Source organism: Myotis yumanensis, unplaced genomic scaffold, assembly GCF_028538775.1.
Source record: "Myotis yumanensis isolate MYYU_CA2020_CCGP unplaced genomic scaffold, mMyoYum1.0.hap1 SCAF_11, whole genome shotgun sequence".
NCBI lineage: Eukaryota > Metazoa > Chordata > Mammalia > Chiroptera > Vespertilionidae > Myotis > Myotis yumanensis.
The window spans coordinates 9588237-9605770 of NW_027223762.1; the positions used below are offsets into that span (position 1 = coordinate 9588237).

Here is a 17534-nt window from a genome sequence, read left to right on the forward strand (position 1 = left end):
CCTTAGGAAAGCAACTCTGCCTTAGACATTTAGATTTATGACTTAAGTAAGTTAATGTAAAACAGACAAATGGTGAGTCACATATGCCATCTACTGGTGAGAAAAAACAAAACTCAATTGCAGCTTAAAGCAGCTGTCACCAACCGGGGGACCACTGGTGGTCCATGAGGTCTGAAAGGTTGGCGACCGCTAGCTTAAAGTAACATTTTAATATTCAAAGGAACTTAAAACTGTTTTAGTTAGTAAGTATTTGTAGTAGGTGCAGAGAATGTAAAGGATTTTGAGTTTTAAATTAAGAGTGTTGTGTTACATAATCCAGGTACAACTAGGCCAAATAACTTTAATCAGTTTCATGGAACTAAATGCACCACTAAGTCCTTCAAATTTTCTCATATATGAATGCCTTATCTCAAAGAGGATAAGCTAAAAGATAGGTATGGCCCATTCATTCAAATGCAATGCCACTTGTGAAAGAACATATGATGGCCAGCTTACTGACAGCTGGAGCAGTATTACACCTTTACACCAGAAGAACAGCATAGGTCGTTCAAGGATGGCTATCTTCAGTAAAACATCAGGACTGTATTAGAAAGATGCTATGTTAATTAACATATCATTTAGAAATTGTTTTAGATCACCATGAATAAGAAAAAATGAAAACCTAAACACTGACTATTCCTTCTCTAAAAATACATCATGAACAAAACTAGATAAAGAAGGTTGTACCAATTTTTCAAACTGAGCACAAAATATTCTCTCAACTTCCTGCTGTCAAATCAGCCACTCTCTTCAGCCAGTTTCCATTTTCAACCATAAAGACAACATCCTGCATAGCATACAGCAAGGGGCTGGGGTTGCAGATGAGTGGATAAAAAATCTATTGGCTCTACAACTCTATCCAAATACCAAAGTTTAGAACTAAAAATATTCAAATCTAGTTCAATTACAACAGCAAGTACTGAATGGGGATAGCAAAAAGCAAATAAGGCTAAAGAAATATACTTCTGATTCAGCCTCTTACCCCACAAGCTCTTTACCTCTGAAAAGAGAGACGATTAAAAGAGCTGTGGGAAAACAGCAGCGCTTTGCTTTGTGTACCCAGTGCCTAAGAAATCCGCATCATTCTCAGTTGTTCCCACTACTGGATAACATGATCTCAAATACACGCACATTTATTTGCAGAGTTGTGCCAGGCATCCATTGGATTTCTTTGTTTGTGCCGAAATGCCTCTTCAACTCTAGTTTCTGTCTTCCGAGCTCCAGTACCATGAGGATTTATTTGTTCTGCTGTTACCGATAAGCCTGCAAGCAGAAGATAAGCAACACCTATTTAAATATTCCTAGCTACATAAACCAACAGGTTTTAAAAAAATCATCTGAAATACAGAACCAAGTTTTAAAGTCATTAATTATACTTGGACAGTTTGTAATTTGGATGAAAATACTATCTTTTGTTTTAAGATGGGAAGGAAACTAGATATAAAACCATAAAAATAAAATAACTTGGCAGGCGATTCTTACACTTAAAAAGGGACACATTTCACATTTTTATGACTGTGGAGCAATAAGATTATGTAATGTTTAAAAGTTATGATTTTTGCCTCTTAGAATGTGTGTTTTGGGGCCAGTAAACCCCATTCACATGAACTGATACCATCTGACATTAGCTGCCTATCACATCACATTGCAGTGATCTTCATAAGAGTAACCATTCCATCTCAATTTTCACTAGATTTCTTTGCTCTATGTGATCCTTAAATGTTGATGTTTGCCAGGGTTGTCTCTGGAATCCTTTTTCTTCTCACTCTAATCAACACCTTCCACCACAAAGTATCCTTCATGCCTTCAGCTTCTACTACCATTATATAATAACTAGAGGCCCGGTGCATGAAATTAGTGCACAGGTATGGTCCCTGGGGCCTCCCTTCCCCGGCTGCTGACTGGGGCCTTCCTTCATTCCATGCCACCCCCTAGTGGTCAGCATACATAATAGCAAGCGATTGAAGTCCCGGTCTCCCAGTCGAACTTCCGAGGGGACACTTTGCACATTAGCCTTTTATATATATAGAAGATTCCCAAATCCACATCTTTAGCCCAAACATCTCTTGACCTTTTCTAATCCATATATCCAACTACCTATTTGATATCTCCAACTGGATATTCTAAAGTCATGTCAAATATCTTTCCCAACAAAAACACCTGTTCCTTCTTATATATTCCCTATCTCTACTGGCGGTATTAGCATCTACTAAGTCATTAAACCAGTAACATGGCCAATCTTGACTCTTCCTGCCCTTCCTTCCTTCCAGTCACATCCCTCATATTAATTCTATCCTCATCCCCATTTCACTAATTAAAACTCTGAACTACTCCAAAAGCTGTTACCCACAACAGTTTTAAAGTTCAATTTACATAACATAAAAATCACTCATTTTAAGCATACAGTTAAATGATTTTTAGTAAATTTACAGCACTGTGCAACCACCACAGCAACCCAATTTTAGCTATCGCAGACAACCACTAATCCGCTTTTTGTCTCTATGGCTTGCCTTTTTGTGAGTATTTCATATAAATGGAGTCGTACAATATGTGGTTTTTTCTGACTGGACTGTTTCACTTAACAAATGTTTCTGTAGTTCACCTATGTTGTAGCATGTCCCAGTACTTTGTTCCTTTTTATGGCTGAGCAGTGTGGCATTATGTGACACACCCTATTTTCTTACCCACATACCAGCTGACAGACATTTGGGTTATTTCCAGACTTTAGTTTCTGTGATTAATGCTGCTATGAATATTCGTGTATAAGTCTTTATGTGGACATATGTTTTCATTGCTCTGGAGTAGATTCCTAGGAGTAGAATCACTGGGTCATATGGTAAATGCTATGTTTAACTTTTTAGATCTGCCAAACTGTTTTCTAAACTGGCTCCAACAGTTTCTTAACTGGTCTCTCATCTCCCTACCCTCCACACTGAGCCCTTGCTATTTCCTGCTGCCAAAGCAATTTACCAATTCATTCCGGTGCTTAAAATACTTCAATGACTCCTACTGACTATGGCAATGGTTCTCAAACTTTAGTGTATAAAGAAATCTCTTGAACAGTTGTTCAAGGGCTGAGCTCTCAACCTTACTACTTTCTGAGAATTTAATTTACTAGGACCAAGCCAATGTGGGTAATAGACACACCATTTTGAAGAACACTGGTCTGTAGGATAAAGTCCAAGCTCCTCAGCATGGCATCGATTCATTCAAGTATTTATAAACCTGTTGCATATCAGACATAGTTCTGGGGACTGCAGTAGAGCTATAAGCATGACATTCCCAGCACTAAATAAGGAAGGGAGAGACAACAACAACAACAAAATGCCAAGTGCTAATGATGACCAGGGCCTAATGAGATTAGGTGGCCAGGAAAGGCCTCTAAGGAAGTAGAAGAAAAGCTTCTTCATTATTTCAGTGCCCTGGACCCAGTCCACTTCTTGAGCTCTAAATCTCACAACTCTACATCTTCAGCAATACCAAACAGTTTGCAGTTCTTCTAATATACCACGTGATTTCACATCTGTGCCTTTATACAAGCTACTGTTTGCTGTGCTTAAAATACCTCCTCCTCCTCTGTCACCACCACCTTTCTCTACTCCACTAGAGACAACACTCCTATTTCCTTCCCCAAACTCTGATCAAAATGCCTGGTCCCCCGCCCTAACCGGTTTGGCTCAGTGGATGGAGCGTCAGCCTGCGGACTGAAAGGTCCCAGGTTCAATTCCAGTCAAGGGCATGTACCTTGGTTGTGGGCACATCCCCAGTGGGGGGTGTGCGGGAGGTGGCTAATCGATGTTTCTCTCTCATCTATGTTTCTAACTTTCTATCCCTCTCCCGTCCTCTCTGTAAAAAATCAATAAAATATATTTTTTTTAAATGCCTGGTCCCCTACCAGGAGGTCTCAGCCCTGTGCTATAAACACACTTCAACAAGTGCATACACCACACTGCACTTGATTTGTTTTACATTTCACTCTTTCTCCTACTAAAGTGTGAGTTTCTCAAAGACAGGATTTTTTAGTGAATGAACAAACCACATTCGCTAATTATTGTTTATATTAACAAAATTGTCCATAAAGTTCAATAGGACAAAAAGTACCAGTATTACCCTGACTGGTTTGGCTCAGTGGGTAGAGTGTTGGCCTGCGGACTGAGGGGTCCCGGGTTTGATTTCGGTCAAGGGCATGTACTTGGTTGTGGGCACATCTCCAGTAGGGGGTGTGCAGGAGACAGCTGATTGATGTTTCTCTCTCATCAATGTTTCTAACTCTCTATCCCTCTCCCTTCCTCTCTGAAAAATCAATAAAATATATTTTTTTTAATTAAAAAAAAAAAGTACCAGTATTGGGTATAAACTCATGAAAAATAAACCCTCTTCAGGTATGAAAAACATTAAGAACAGAAATCAATAATTAACAAAGATAAATTCCTGCAAAAGAAATTTCAGTACAAAGCACTTTATTTCAGCAATTTGCGCTATTGCACTAAAACTTTCACAGGAAGTAAAGTTTTTAAATATCAGAGAATTTGCATGACACATATCAGTATCAGAAATTAAGTAAAAACTGTGCATCAAAATACATTTTTTTCACAATATCAGGAACCCTAAAGAAACAACATTCAATGATATTCAATGATTCATCTTTAGCAGCAAGTTCATTTCTATAGCTTACCTCTTTTTATTCTTGCTTCCTTAATTTCTTCACAGAGTTTATTAAATTCTGGATCCAGTTCAGCTGCAATGATGGCATGTGCAGTATCCTTCAGGGTACAAGCCCTGTGTCTAATTATTTTATCTGTTAAAAAAATTGGTATACATTTATTACATGTACAAATGAAATGACATTAAATAAGGGCACTTTAAAAAGAGAAGGAATACGAACATTTAAATAATAGTGTAAAAAGCATTTCTAGGTGAGAAGTTTATTTAAATGATGAGTAAAATATAAACATAATAAGCTACTCAATGAAGTTGATAATTCTCTGAAAACTACACTTCTAGAATTTCAAAGTACTAAGTCTATTTAAGAAGTCATTACCTCAAAGATATAAGGCTTTGTTTTACATATATGATTTTAAAATGTATGATTTTCAATAAAAATGTTTAAAAGATTTAGGGTATTCACCATATGCCCAGTACCAGCGTTCCCATATCAGGAGTGGGGAACGCCCAGCCTGCAGGCCATATGAGGCCTGCAAAATCACTTGGTCTGGCCCTGCCAAGGCATTAGGAGTGAGTTAATTAAATGTCTGAGCAAATATAGCACACTAATTTTTTAAATTGATCATTTTGTATGGCCCGAGAATGATGTTGTAAATATCCAAATGGCCCTTGGCAGAAAAACCACTTCCCACCCTTCCTGTAGATGGATACTGAGAATTCAGATATTCTTACATAATTTTCTTCATAAGTGAAAACTGGTCAAAACTGTGCTGAAGAATATAATGACCCTAAGTAAGGGTGACCTTTAAAAACTGTGACAGAAACAGGCAAATACAGCAAGATACCCTAAGCTAAAGAATGTAAGATGGTATAGAAATTGTAGGTAGATCCAGGGGAGAAATACTTTCTTGTAGGTAAGCTGTACTAAAAGAAGGTTCTCAGTTTTACACTAATCCAGAAATCCTCATTCATAAGCAATACAATGTAAACAGTGCCACCTAGAGCTTGCAGCTCTGAGATATTAAAAGCCAAGTAAATATAGCAAAGACACTTATTTTGTAACAGTATCAAAAACTAGAACCCAAAATCTCAAAATAACATCAGCCTTTTCATCTCTAGTAAAAGCAAAAAGTATAAAGATAAAGACATTTTAATTACCAGAGGCCCGATGCACGACATTCGGTGCACGACATTCATGCAGGGGGGTGGGGGGAAGCCCTCAGCCTAGCCTGAGCCCTTTCACAGACCGGGAGCCCTCGGGGGATGTTCGACTGATGGACATCCTTAGCACTGTGGCGGAGGCGGGCTGCTGCGCTTGCCAGTTACCAGCCAGGCTTCTGGCTGAGCGGCGCTCCCACTGTGGGAGTGCACTGACCACCAGGGGACAGCTCCTGCACTGAGCGCCTGCCCCCAGGTGGACAGGCGCATCATAGCAACCAGTCCTTCCACTGTTTGGTCGATTTGCATATTACCCTTTTATTATATAGGATAATTTTCGTATCAGAAAGTCATAGTTCATTATGGAAATCTTACAAAAACAAACATGCAGTACTCAAAAGGCAACCACTGGTGTATTTCCTTCCAGTACATATCTCTAAACATTCATTCAATAAATACTGTCAACTGTACCAGGAACTGAGTCATGTGACGGCTTCACAGTGGTGAACAAAGCAGACATTTCTCCACTTTCCAAGAGCTTTTCAGACTACTACAGAAAGGAGGCATTAACCAAGTAATCTCTCAGACACACATATAAACACCTCCCCACCCCCACCCCAAAACCTCTACATAACAGCTAGGATAAAAACCTACAAGGTATTGGTGTGGGTGCCAACTGAGATTGGACAGGTCAGGAAGAGATTCTCTGAAACAGTGGCATTTAAGCTGAGACGAGCATACATTGAAGCAGCCACTGACAGAGCAGAGAATAACCAGTGGCAGGTTCAGAAAATACTATGTGAGAAAGTTCTGGAGTAAAAACATCTCAGATATTCTAAGAAAATGAAAGATACCCTGGGTGCTTAGAACACAATAAGCAAGAGGCAAACAGGAATCTGGTCATATTTAAAGGCTTTTAGATTTTATCCTAAGAGAGCAATGAAAAGTCATTGAAAATATCTGAGGAGGAAAGTAACATGACTTAAATGAACATCTTCAAAAGACCTTAGTGTTTAATTGTATCTATATATCTCTTTGCAGTTTTGTCAGTTTTTGCTTAATGAATTTTAAGGCTCTGTTATCAGAGGCACAAATGTTTGCACCTGTTATTTCTATTTGATGATTATGAAATAATCCTTTTTATCCCAGGTAATATTCTTTGGTCTGAAATCTATATTGGTATTTATATAACCATACCAGCTTTCCTTTGCCGTGGTATTAGAATGTATCCTTTTCGTACTTCTCTTTTAATCTCTTTGTAGCTTTGTATTTAAAGTGGGTTTCTTGTAAAGGAGCCTCATTGGCACAGCAGGTAGTGTGTTAGTCTCCTACACTGACACACTAAGCAGCATATAGTGGGGTCTTTGCTTTTTTTATCCAGTCTGATCATCTCCGCCTTTATTTGGGATGTCTAGGCCAGGCATCAGCAAGTTTTTCTGTATAGGGCCAGAGTAAATATCTTGACTCCACAGGCCATAGGATCTCTGGCAAGTACTCGAAGTTGCCCTTGTAGCATAAAAGCAGCCACAGACAATACTGTTTTCTATATATAGTATCATGTCATCTACAAATAATGAGTTTTACTTCTTCCTTCCAATTTAGATGCCTTTTATTTCTCCTTCTTGTCTGATTGCTGTGGCCAGGACTTCCAGTACTATGTTGAATAAGAGTGGTGAAAGCAGCCCTAACCGGTTTGGCTCAGTGGATAGAGCATCGGCCTGTGGACTGAAGGGTCCCAGCTTCGATTCTGGTCAAGGGCATGTACCCGGGAGTGTGCAGGAGGCAGTTTAATCGATGTTACTCTCTCATCGATGTTTCTAACTCTCTATCCCTCTCCCTTCCTCTCTTTTTTTTTTAAAAAAAAGAGTGGTGAAAGCAGTCATCCTGTCTTGTTCCTGATCTTAAGGAAAACGCTTGTAGTTTTTGCCCATTGAGTATGATGTTGGCTGTGGGTTTGTCCCATAAATGGCCTTTATTACACTGAGTTAATGTTCCTTCTATTCCCACTTTGCTGAGAGTTTTTATCATAAGTGAGTACCGGCTTTTATCAAATGCTTCTCTGCATTTATTAATATGATCATGTGCTTTTATCCTTCATTTTATTTATGTGGTGTATCATGTTTATTAATTTGTGAATACTGTACCAACCTTGCATCCTCGAAATAAATTCGACTTGACCATGGTGTCTGATCTTTTTAACATACTACTGGATCTGGTTTACTAATATTTTGTTGAGGATTTTAGCATCTATGTTCATCAGGGATATTGGCCTATAATTTTCTTTCTTTGGAGTGACTTTATCTGGTTTTAGAATTAGGATAAGGCTGGCCTTGTAAAATGAGCTTAGGAATCTTCCCTCCTCTTGAATTTTTTGGAATACTTTGAGAAGGACAGGCGTTAGTTCTTCTTTGAATGTTTGGTAAAATTGAACTGTGAAGCCATCTAGTCCAGGACTTTTGTTGCCTAGGAGTTTTTTATTACTGCTTCAATTTCACTGGTTGTAATGTGTCTATTCAGATTTTCTAATTCTCCCTGATTCAGTTTTGGAAAATTATATGTTTCTAGGAATTTACCCATTTTGTCCAGATTGTCCAATTTGCTCGTGCCTGTGGTGTGGAAGAGGGAGTACGCACAGGGGTCCTGACAGCTGTCCCTTCTGCTCTCTTCCCAGAGCCATATACCCCAGTCTCTCCTCATGTGACTCTAGTCCACTTTGCCCTTCCTCTGCCAAAGCCCGGGGTGATGGCTGCGTATGAAATTTTGTGCTTGAGTCTTTTAAGAGGGTGCCTATGTCTTTAGCAGATTGCTGTCTCCTCCTGGCAGACAGAATCCCAGCTGATTTTTACAGCCAGATGTTACCTGGCCACCTCTTCCTAGCTCTGGTGCTTGGGGCTGGGGAAACCGGCTTGGGGTTGAGACCCCACGTTCCCCAGGGGGAATCTTTGCAGCTGAGATAGCCCTCCAGTATCTCAGCTGCTGCCCATGGGAGCAGAACCAGTCCTTTTCACATCTCCACCCTTCCTACCAGTCTCGATGTGGCTTCTTCTGTAAATCCTTGATAAGACTTCTCTTCAGCTAGTCTTCAGTTGGTTATTCAGGATGATTATTCTATGTTTTAGCTATAATTACAGTTTGGCCCTGGGAAAAGGTGAGTGTAACATCCATCTACTCTGCCACCATCTTGGATGTGCCTAGATCATTTACTTTTAATGTCATTTATGTGATTATGAACTTGGTTATTTATTCTCCTTTTCTTTTTTTTCCGCTTCTTTTGGATTGTATATTTTCTTTATTACTCACTAGAGGCCCGATGCACAAAATTCGTGCAAGGGTAGGCCTTCCTTCCCTCGGCTGCTGGCACCAGCTTCCCTCACAGCCCCGGCTTCATCCAGAAGGTCATCCAGAAGGACGTCCAGCCTAATTAGCATATTACGCTTTTGTTATTATATATTTGATCTCCTTGTTGGCTCATTAGCTCTAACTATTTGCTGCATTATTGCCAGCCCTGGTAAGCTTCAAAGAGCACCCCTTTCTTTCTGTCTCAGGTGGTTCCCTCGCGTGCACACTAATCAGTTTAATTCACGCCTGGAGGAAGGTCTGCACATCTCCAGAGTGCTCTCTCCACACAGCTTGCTTCTTTCTGGTACTTTGCCTTGAAAACATTGCCTGCTTTGGCCTCCTTACATTCCCAGCTCTGTCTATTTTCTTAAGGATGAATTCTAGGTTCTGCCTAGGTTCTTCCTTCCCATGCCACAGTCTGGAAACTTTCCAGGCAACTATAGTGCTCAACTTGTTCATTTCTCATCTTTTGGGAATCACTTTACTTTGTTTCCTGATATCCAATGTTTTCAAACTTGTTTTTTCACATATTCTGTTGTGTTTTTCTTTTCTTCATTCTTTGAAAACCAAATTTAAATAGTTGTGTAATAATCCAAAGTAGGATGTACCTTAATTTTGAGAACTACTGCTCTACTGCTGAATATTTTAAGTTGCTTCAAATTTTAGCTACAACAGGAAACTACAATGAACATCCTTAGAAGTAGCTATGTTTTCTTTTTTTTTTTTTTTTTTTTTTTCGCTTAAGGTATTACAAAGGGTATTACATAAGTGTCCTTTTTTCCCCCCCGCCCTTGACAAACCCCTACCCTCCCTTACCCCCCAGTGTCTTATGTCCATTAGTTATGCTTATATGCATGCATACAAGTCCTTCGGTTGATCTCTTACTCCCCTCCCTCCTGCCCCCCAACTCTCTCTGGCCTTCCCACTGCAGTTTGACAATCAGTTTGAGGCAGCTCTGCCTCTGTATCTATTATTGTTCAAAAGTTTGTAATGGTCTTTATTATCCATGAATGAGTGAGATCATGTGGTATTTTTCCTTCATTGACTGGCTTGTTTCACTTAGCATAATGCTCTCCAGTTCCATCCATGATGTTGCAAATGGTAGGAGTTCCTTCTTTTTAACAGCAGAAGTAGCTATGTTTTCAAGCTGATAGGGAAATGGGTGAATTTCCTACCATTCCTCCACAGGCACTCTGGCTATATTACCAGCTATATTACCTCTTCTATACCTTTGTACCCTACTTATATATCTCTTTCTCCGGCTATATTACCTCTTCTATACCTTTGTACCCTACTTATATATCTCTTCTCTCAGGCTAGGATGAATGCCTCTCCTAATCCGTTCATCTCCAGGCAGTGTCTTCATCTCTGTACTCCACTCACACTATGTACATATTTCTAATACAGACTTATGAAACTGCATTACAATCATCTGCTGCCACCTCAAGACAAAATGTGTAACTGTCACCTCGGGACTATCTTTATATATAGCTTAATAATCTATTATAATTATTAGTAGTTAGATATTTGTCATTACTATAAAATAGTGAGTTTTTAGATAGCAGGGATTATGGGCTAAACTGTGTCCCCATCCGCGCGCTGCCCCCCCCCCAAAAAAGTCATATGTTGAAGCTCTAAACCCCAGTACCTCACAATGTGACTGTATATGGAATAGAGCCTTCAAAGAGATAATTAAGGTAAAAGAAGGTCATATGAATGGGCCCTAACCCAATCTGATTTGTGTCCTTATAAGAGGAGGAAATTTGGATACCCAAGGGTGCATGTGCACAAAGAAAAGAACATGTGAGGACACAACAAGAAGATAGCCATCTGCAAGCGAAGGAGAGGGTCTCAGGAAAAACAAAACTGCAGACACATTGATTTTGGACGTTAAGCCTCCAGGCCTATGAGAAAATAAATATCTATTGTTTAAGCCACCTGTGATATTTTGTTATGGAAGCCCTAATACCATGACATAGCGTAATGTCTGTCTCCTAGTAATTATTCAGCAGGTATTTAGTGATCTGAACATCTCTATATCAAAAGGCAAGGACTATCATATTCATCTTTGTTTTGTAAGCATCCAGCTCAGTAACTAGTACATGGTACTTGCAAATACTAAAGAAAATATGAATGAGTTTGGCTGAAGCACAGCCTCTCATAGAGGGCTCCAAAAGGGAGGGTGAATCTGTGGACTTTATTCCTAAGTAATTGGTCCAAAATAGAAGATTTTGAGAAGACTACAAGATTAAAGCTAAAATTCCAGCAAAATTAGCTAAATAATGATATGTGCTTGAGGGCTAGAGAAGGGATGCCATAAAGACAAAGAATGAGAAACAGTTGAACATCATACATCACATCTATAAGATAATAATTATGGTCAAATATCTGATACTGGTCACGCTTAGAACCTACAAATTAAAATTCTCTGGCTAACATATTTCATTTCTGTCCACATCATGCTCAAGGGAGAGAATCTGGGTGAACACTTAGGTAACATAGATAGCTTTCAAAAGGTTGGCTTTTGTCTTCTGTGTATATGCTAGTTATTTTCCCAAATGGCTAACTATTCGGCAAAACAGAACACTGTAAGCTTTCAAATACTCATGGGAGCTTGTAAAAGTAATACAACATTCATGTAATTTCCACTTGCTACACAACAGACCCTGAGGTTGTTTTTCTAATACATAACAAGTGGTTCTATTGCTATGAAGAAAAAAAAAAGGCCTCATGACTATAGATATGAAATAATCTGAACAGAACCAAATCATGCTTTTTGAATTTTTGCATCTAAAACAGTGAAGGAGTAAAGTTACAAATGTACCATGTCAACTCTGAGAGAGCCATATTTTTTCATTATACAACTGCATTCTGTAGTAAAAGGTTGTTATGCACCAGAAATCATTGCTTCTTTCTTAAGAGCAATATTATTTCAATGTGGTTGTAATTAAGTTACACAGGGGAAAATACCTGTATTGATCTTCTCAACTGGCTTTCTCTAACCACTCAAATTCATTTTCCACTATCAGTCCCAAATTTTTGTTACAAAATAAGAATGAATTTTAAATGTGGTTCAAGGAATGGAATGAGAATAAAGTATAAAGGGTCATTCTAATGCAAGTATGCAGTATCCACTAAGAAACCAATTTATAAAAATTAAAGTCCAATTTAAACAACAATAATGATAACGAGGATAAAAATATGAACTAACCTTTATGGAACACTTACCACATCCCAGGCACTGTCCTAAGGGCATAACATATTTAGGTTGAACCATATGAAAATGGTGACTTCATAAAGTTTAACCTAATAAATGTTCTCACATAATCCTTACAACCATCCCAATGAGGAAAGTACTATAATTATCCCTATTTTGCAGATAAGGAACAAAAATTTACAGGGCTTAACTTGATCAAGTTAAAGAACTAGGCAAGAGATCTGAGATTAAAGCCTAAAGCACAAGCTCTCATCACCTGCTACACAGTTTCAGCAACCTTTGTGTCTTCAAAAACTGACCGGACCGGCTAAGGGTGTAGACACTCCAGTGCTCTCACATACTGCTCAAGGCAACTATACAGCAATTGTGAAGGTTGTACCCTCACCAAGGACCAGCAAGGGGATCAAGTGAGGCTGACATCAGCCCATTCTTCACTGCCCAACTGTGGCTGCTGCAGATGCCATCTACACTGAAGAAAATGGCTATTTTGGCTAATAGTTGCCATGATATTGCTGGGAGAAGTGGGAAATTGTGAGAAAAATGTAAGATTCCAGATTAAATGACCTACAAAAGATACATCTTTTTTGATTCAAAAATTTCACTTTAAGAAATTTATTCTAAGAAAATAATTAGGGATGTGTACAAAATTATAATATAAAGATATCTATCAATTTTATATCACAAGAAAAATCTAAAAAAAATCTAGTATATCCAACAATAGGGTATTAGCTATTATAGCATGTCTGTATGATTCAAATAATACAGTAAAAATATATAAAATTCATAAACTTTTCACCAAATATTATATGAATGACTAAGTTTATAAAAATTGTATTTTCATTTTAGTAAAAATATGCTGCCGAAGCCGGTTTGGCTCAGTGGATAGAGCGTCGGCCTGCGGACTGAAAGGTCCCAGGTTCGATTCCGGTCAAGGGCATGTACCTGGGTTGCGGGCACATCCCCAATGGGGGATGTGCAGGAGGCAGCTGATCGATGTTTCTCTCTCATCGATGTTTCTAACTCTCTATTTCTCTCCCTTCCTCTCTGTAAAAAATCAATAAAATACTGTAAAAAATCAATAAAAATCTTTAAAAAATATATATATATTATGCATGCATGCATTCCATATATAATGAGTATGAAAAAGAGAGGGAGGCAGGGAAGGGGAGAGGCAGAACACTAGGTAATGAAATTATAGATAACTTTAATTTTCTTCTTTGTTTTTATCTTCATGAATTTTTATGTGATATATTTAATAGAAAGTAAAAAAGAAACTAAACAAATAATAGAACGCTTAAGAACTGTTAGATACCAAGTGCAGCTATGTAAAATTTTATTCTGCATCTTGGAATTAGGATATGTGATTTATTATGGTCTAAATTTAGGGCCCCCCCCAAAAAAAAAACAATTTCATGTGGAAATGAGAAATCCAGGTCATTCTAACATGTGGCCTGAGTTGTGGACCACTGCCCTTAAATACACACATAGAGCAAAACTGTATTCTAAATATCTTTAGATAACTGAAACAAAAATGAATTTTTTAAAAATAGAAAGCATCTTACATGTATATCATCTGTTGAAGAAACAGAATTCTCACTAGAATGAAAAAAAGAATATTGGCCCTTGTCAGCTGGGAGCTGGCCTGGCACTATCAGCTAGGCCTTGGTCTACTCAAGTCAAACATACACAAATTTAACCAACATCAGAAAAGGCTACTCTGTGACCACGATGGATCAAGATAAAAACATCTCATAAAGATCATCCCATAATGATGTCTAAACAAAGAGGCCACCCTTTAAGTTGCAGGTTTATATATAATGTATAGTTCTTAAACACACGCAAGATAATACCCGTATTCCACACTTGCTTATTTCTGTTTGATTAATAATAAAATATATACAACCAACTGCTAATATTATTTATTTCTAATGGAGAAATTTTACAGGTTTGGTAAAAAGATTTTAATTTTTTCTAAAACCATCTCTTAACTCTTTGATTTGCTATAAAAAGCAAGTAGTATTTTGGCAGTGTAAATTATGATATCTTAAGCCCTCAAAAAGAAAATTTAAAAAAAATAAAATAAACCCTGCTCCCTGAAGAACCTATATATAAGTTAGTGTGAACACAGAGGCACATAGTGCTATACTCTAGATCAGGAACTGGACTTGGTTCTTCCTGTCCATGTGGGTGATTTCCTGTGTTTTAGGTTAGACAATCTTTGGTAGATTTATACAGCCCATTGTTTTCAGTAGTCCTTGGTACCTTATAGTTTGGATACACCATAATTTATGCTTACTTTTGTCCTAACCACACTTTTTCGTGATTAGAACAAAAGCATAAATATTGTTCTAATCACAAAAATAACCAAAAAAAATTCTATCCTGGATAATATGAATAACTGCTGCTTCTTTAACCCATCACAGCTTTAGCCTTGCTCCATTCATCTTGCCTTCCAGGTTCTTAAAATATTGAATCACAAAATTATCCACACTTCTTAAAAGTGTCCAATCCACTGCAAAGTCCTTCTTCTTTAATTCCTTCCTTAAGTCACTAACGCAAGTGGACAAATCTACAAGGTTCACCATGACATATATTTTCCTTTGACATTCATCTTGTATAACTACAGATCTGTTCCTGGCAGTCTTCCCTGGAGGGCACTGAAAGAGTTGGGACTGACTACTGACTTGAGTACAGGGTGAGAGCTGGAGTAAAATAATAAAATCACATAAAAATATCTACAATCTATAGAACAGGTAATGCCTACATAAAGAGGTCTTTTGACATGTAAACATATCCTATAATGAGTTCCCACAAATTCAAAATTCCCAGCGTTTATCAGCACTGGTGATGTTGACAAATAATAAATTTTTAATTAAATTCTCAATCAGTTTTCCATTTTACCTAGACAAAATAGAAATCTAAGTACAGAAAGTGAAAGGTAAATGATGAAACTAAACCCTAAGCATAATACATAGAATAAAATCCTCTAAATTAAGTACATTTAATTTAATAAGTTAATAATTTAAGTACATTAGTTCCTCACCAAGAGGAACTAAATACAATGTCATTAAAATAAATTAATCTGTTTGAAACATTAGTATTTAAACTTTAAACTACCTTCTCCATCACCAAAGTGAACCCAGCCCAATGTGTTCTTACCTCCTGGGTCCTTATCTGGATTGTATTCTAAAGCATTGCTACAGATGAGGTCAATATCTTTCAGGAAATCCTTCGAAGTCAGGTAATTATGCTTATCAATTTTAGTTATTATTGTTGATAAATCCATTGGTTCCTTGATTACTTCAAGATAATCTGAAACCTAAAACAAATAGGATATTTTAATAAAAATTACTTATGGTATCTCATATCTCTACTCATAAAAACACAAAAGAAAACCACATAGTTATTTAAAAATTAAATCTACATATCTAAGAAATAATTAGATAAGGATAACAGTATAGAGCACTTTATGTTTCTAAAGTTACTATGTCATACTTTCCATGAAAGCTTCAGTTTCAAGCCATATCTAAATCAACTCTGAAATGTTCTCATCTTGAACTATGAAAGCAATTGTGTCAGCTTTTTTTTTAATCCTTTGGCCATTCCTGAGAAGAGAATGTACAGGTAAATGCACTGATAAAGCATCAATAAATGTTACCTCGAAAAAAAACTTTTAAAGGAAAATAAAAAGAAATAATGTGTTGTTTTTTAAACAAAACAAAAAAATTCTTTCTGAAGGGTGAATCATTTCATGGAAAGTGTTTTCTGCTCCTTTGGAGTCATTACAAACACTTCGACTTAATTATAACAAAAACAAGCAATGCTTTCATGCTAGTAAAAGATTTGCTGAACTTGTCTCTAAATATAAATAAATCTATAAGCAAAAAAACACATTTTGATCTATGTGCCCAATAAATTATGTTTTATATCTCTTGACCAATAAGAAAGCTCTATCAACTTACAAATATATTGCCTTCCCCAATGCAAATCTCAAATCAAGTAATTAGGTCTATTACAAAAGCAGTCTTGCAAATGTCTAATTAGTCCAGGATCACATTCTGGGACAGAGTGATTTCTGCTCAGAAACTATAAGCAAGTTTCCTCCACTGCAGATGGCATTAATGCCTTGATTTTAAAAAACTTATTATATGCCCATAAATATATGCATATATATCTGTATATATGCACATACACATATTTTATAAATATTTTTTAAATTTTAGGTAGGTGTGTGTGCATGTTTTCATTTATTTTTCACCCTCAATGAGGTGAAAAGCCAGTCAATCTCCTTCTAGGGGAGGTAGGAAAGCTATACTGAACAAGCAATAGGTTCAGAAGATATTAGTTGTATTCCTGGCTCTGGCACTTGGCATACCTTTTGTGCATGACAGAAATGTTTTAAAAACCATAAAGCACTATACAAATTCATATTACTACCTATGCCTTTTTTTCCCTATGCTTAATTTTAAATTCAACATTCATTTTCTAAACTCTTATGTTCTCTGCAGTTTGCTTTGTAAGTTTTAGATATCTCACATTTATTATTTGAATAGAAATTTATGTTTTTAAGTTATCTAAAGGCTATCTTGGTTCCCCTCTTTATTCTTCCAAGAGATCCCTACTTTTCCAGCTTTAAAAGCAAAGAACCAGTAGAATGAAACTGAGAAGAACATAAAAGAAAGCTAGAGCCAGAACTGGTTTGGCTCAGTGGATAGAGCGTCAGCCTGCGGACTCAAGGGTCCCAGGTTTGATTCCGGTCAAGGGCATGTACCTTGGTTGCGGGCACATCCCCAGTGGGGGGCGTGCAGGAGGCAACTGATCGTTGTTTCTCTCTTATCGATGTTTCTAACTCTCTATCCCTCTCCCTTCCTCTCTGTAGAAAATCAATAAAACTTAAAAAAAAAAAATCTTAATCTTAAAAAAAAAAAAAAGAAAAGAAAGCTAGAGAAAATATAGCCCTTAAATAAAAATTTCATCTGACTAGCATTTTCTATCCCCTTTCACTGCCAAGCCATCATTTATAAACTTTATTCTGGCATAGATAGCATTTAAAATCTGACAATCTCTTCTGGTTAGAAAGAAAAAGTTTTCCCTGGCAAACACAAAATTGTTTACT

The 17534-nt window shown here is 37.3% G+C and overlaps 1 protein-coding gene across 4 annotated transcripts in view; it reads right to left on the bottom strand.

Annotated features, from left to right (window-relative positions):
* ATAD2B (ATPase family AAA domain containing 2B) overlaps positions 1 to 17534 on the bottom strand; it is a 120831-nt gene that overhangs the window by 11857 nt on the left and 91440 nt on the right. For all 4 annotated transcript variants that reach the window (XM_070428758.1, XM_070428759.1, XM_070428757.1 and 1 more), the window contains exons 22-24: positions 15578 to 15737; positions 4715 to 4837; positions 1171 to 1302 (exon numbers count right to left, since the gene is read on the bottom strand). In XM_070428758.1, coding sequence (XP_070284859.1) covers positions 1171 to 1302; positions 4715 to 4837; positions 15578 to 15737 — 415 coding nt within the window. The remainder of the gene's footprint in view (positions 1 to 1170; positions 1303 to 4714; positions 4838 to 15577; positions 15738 to 17534) is intronic.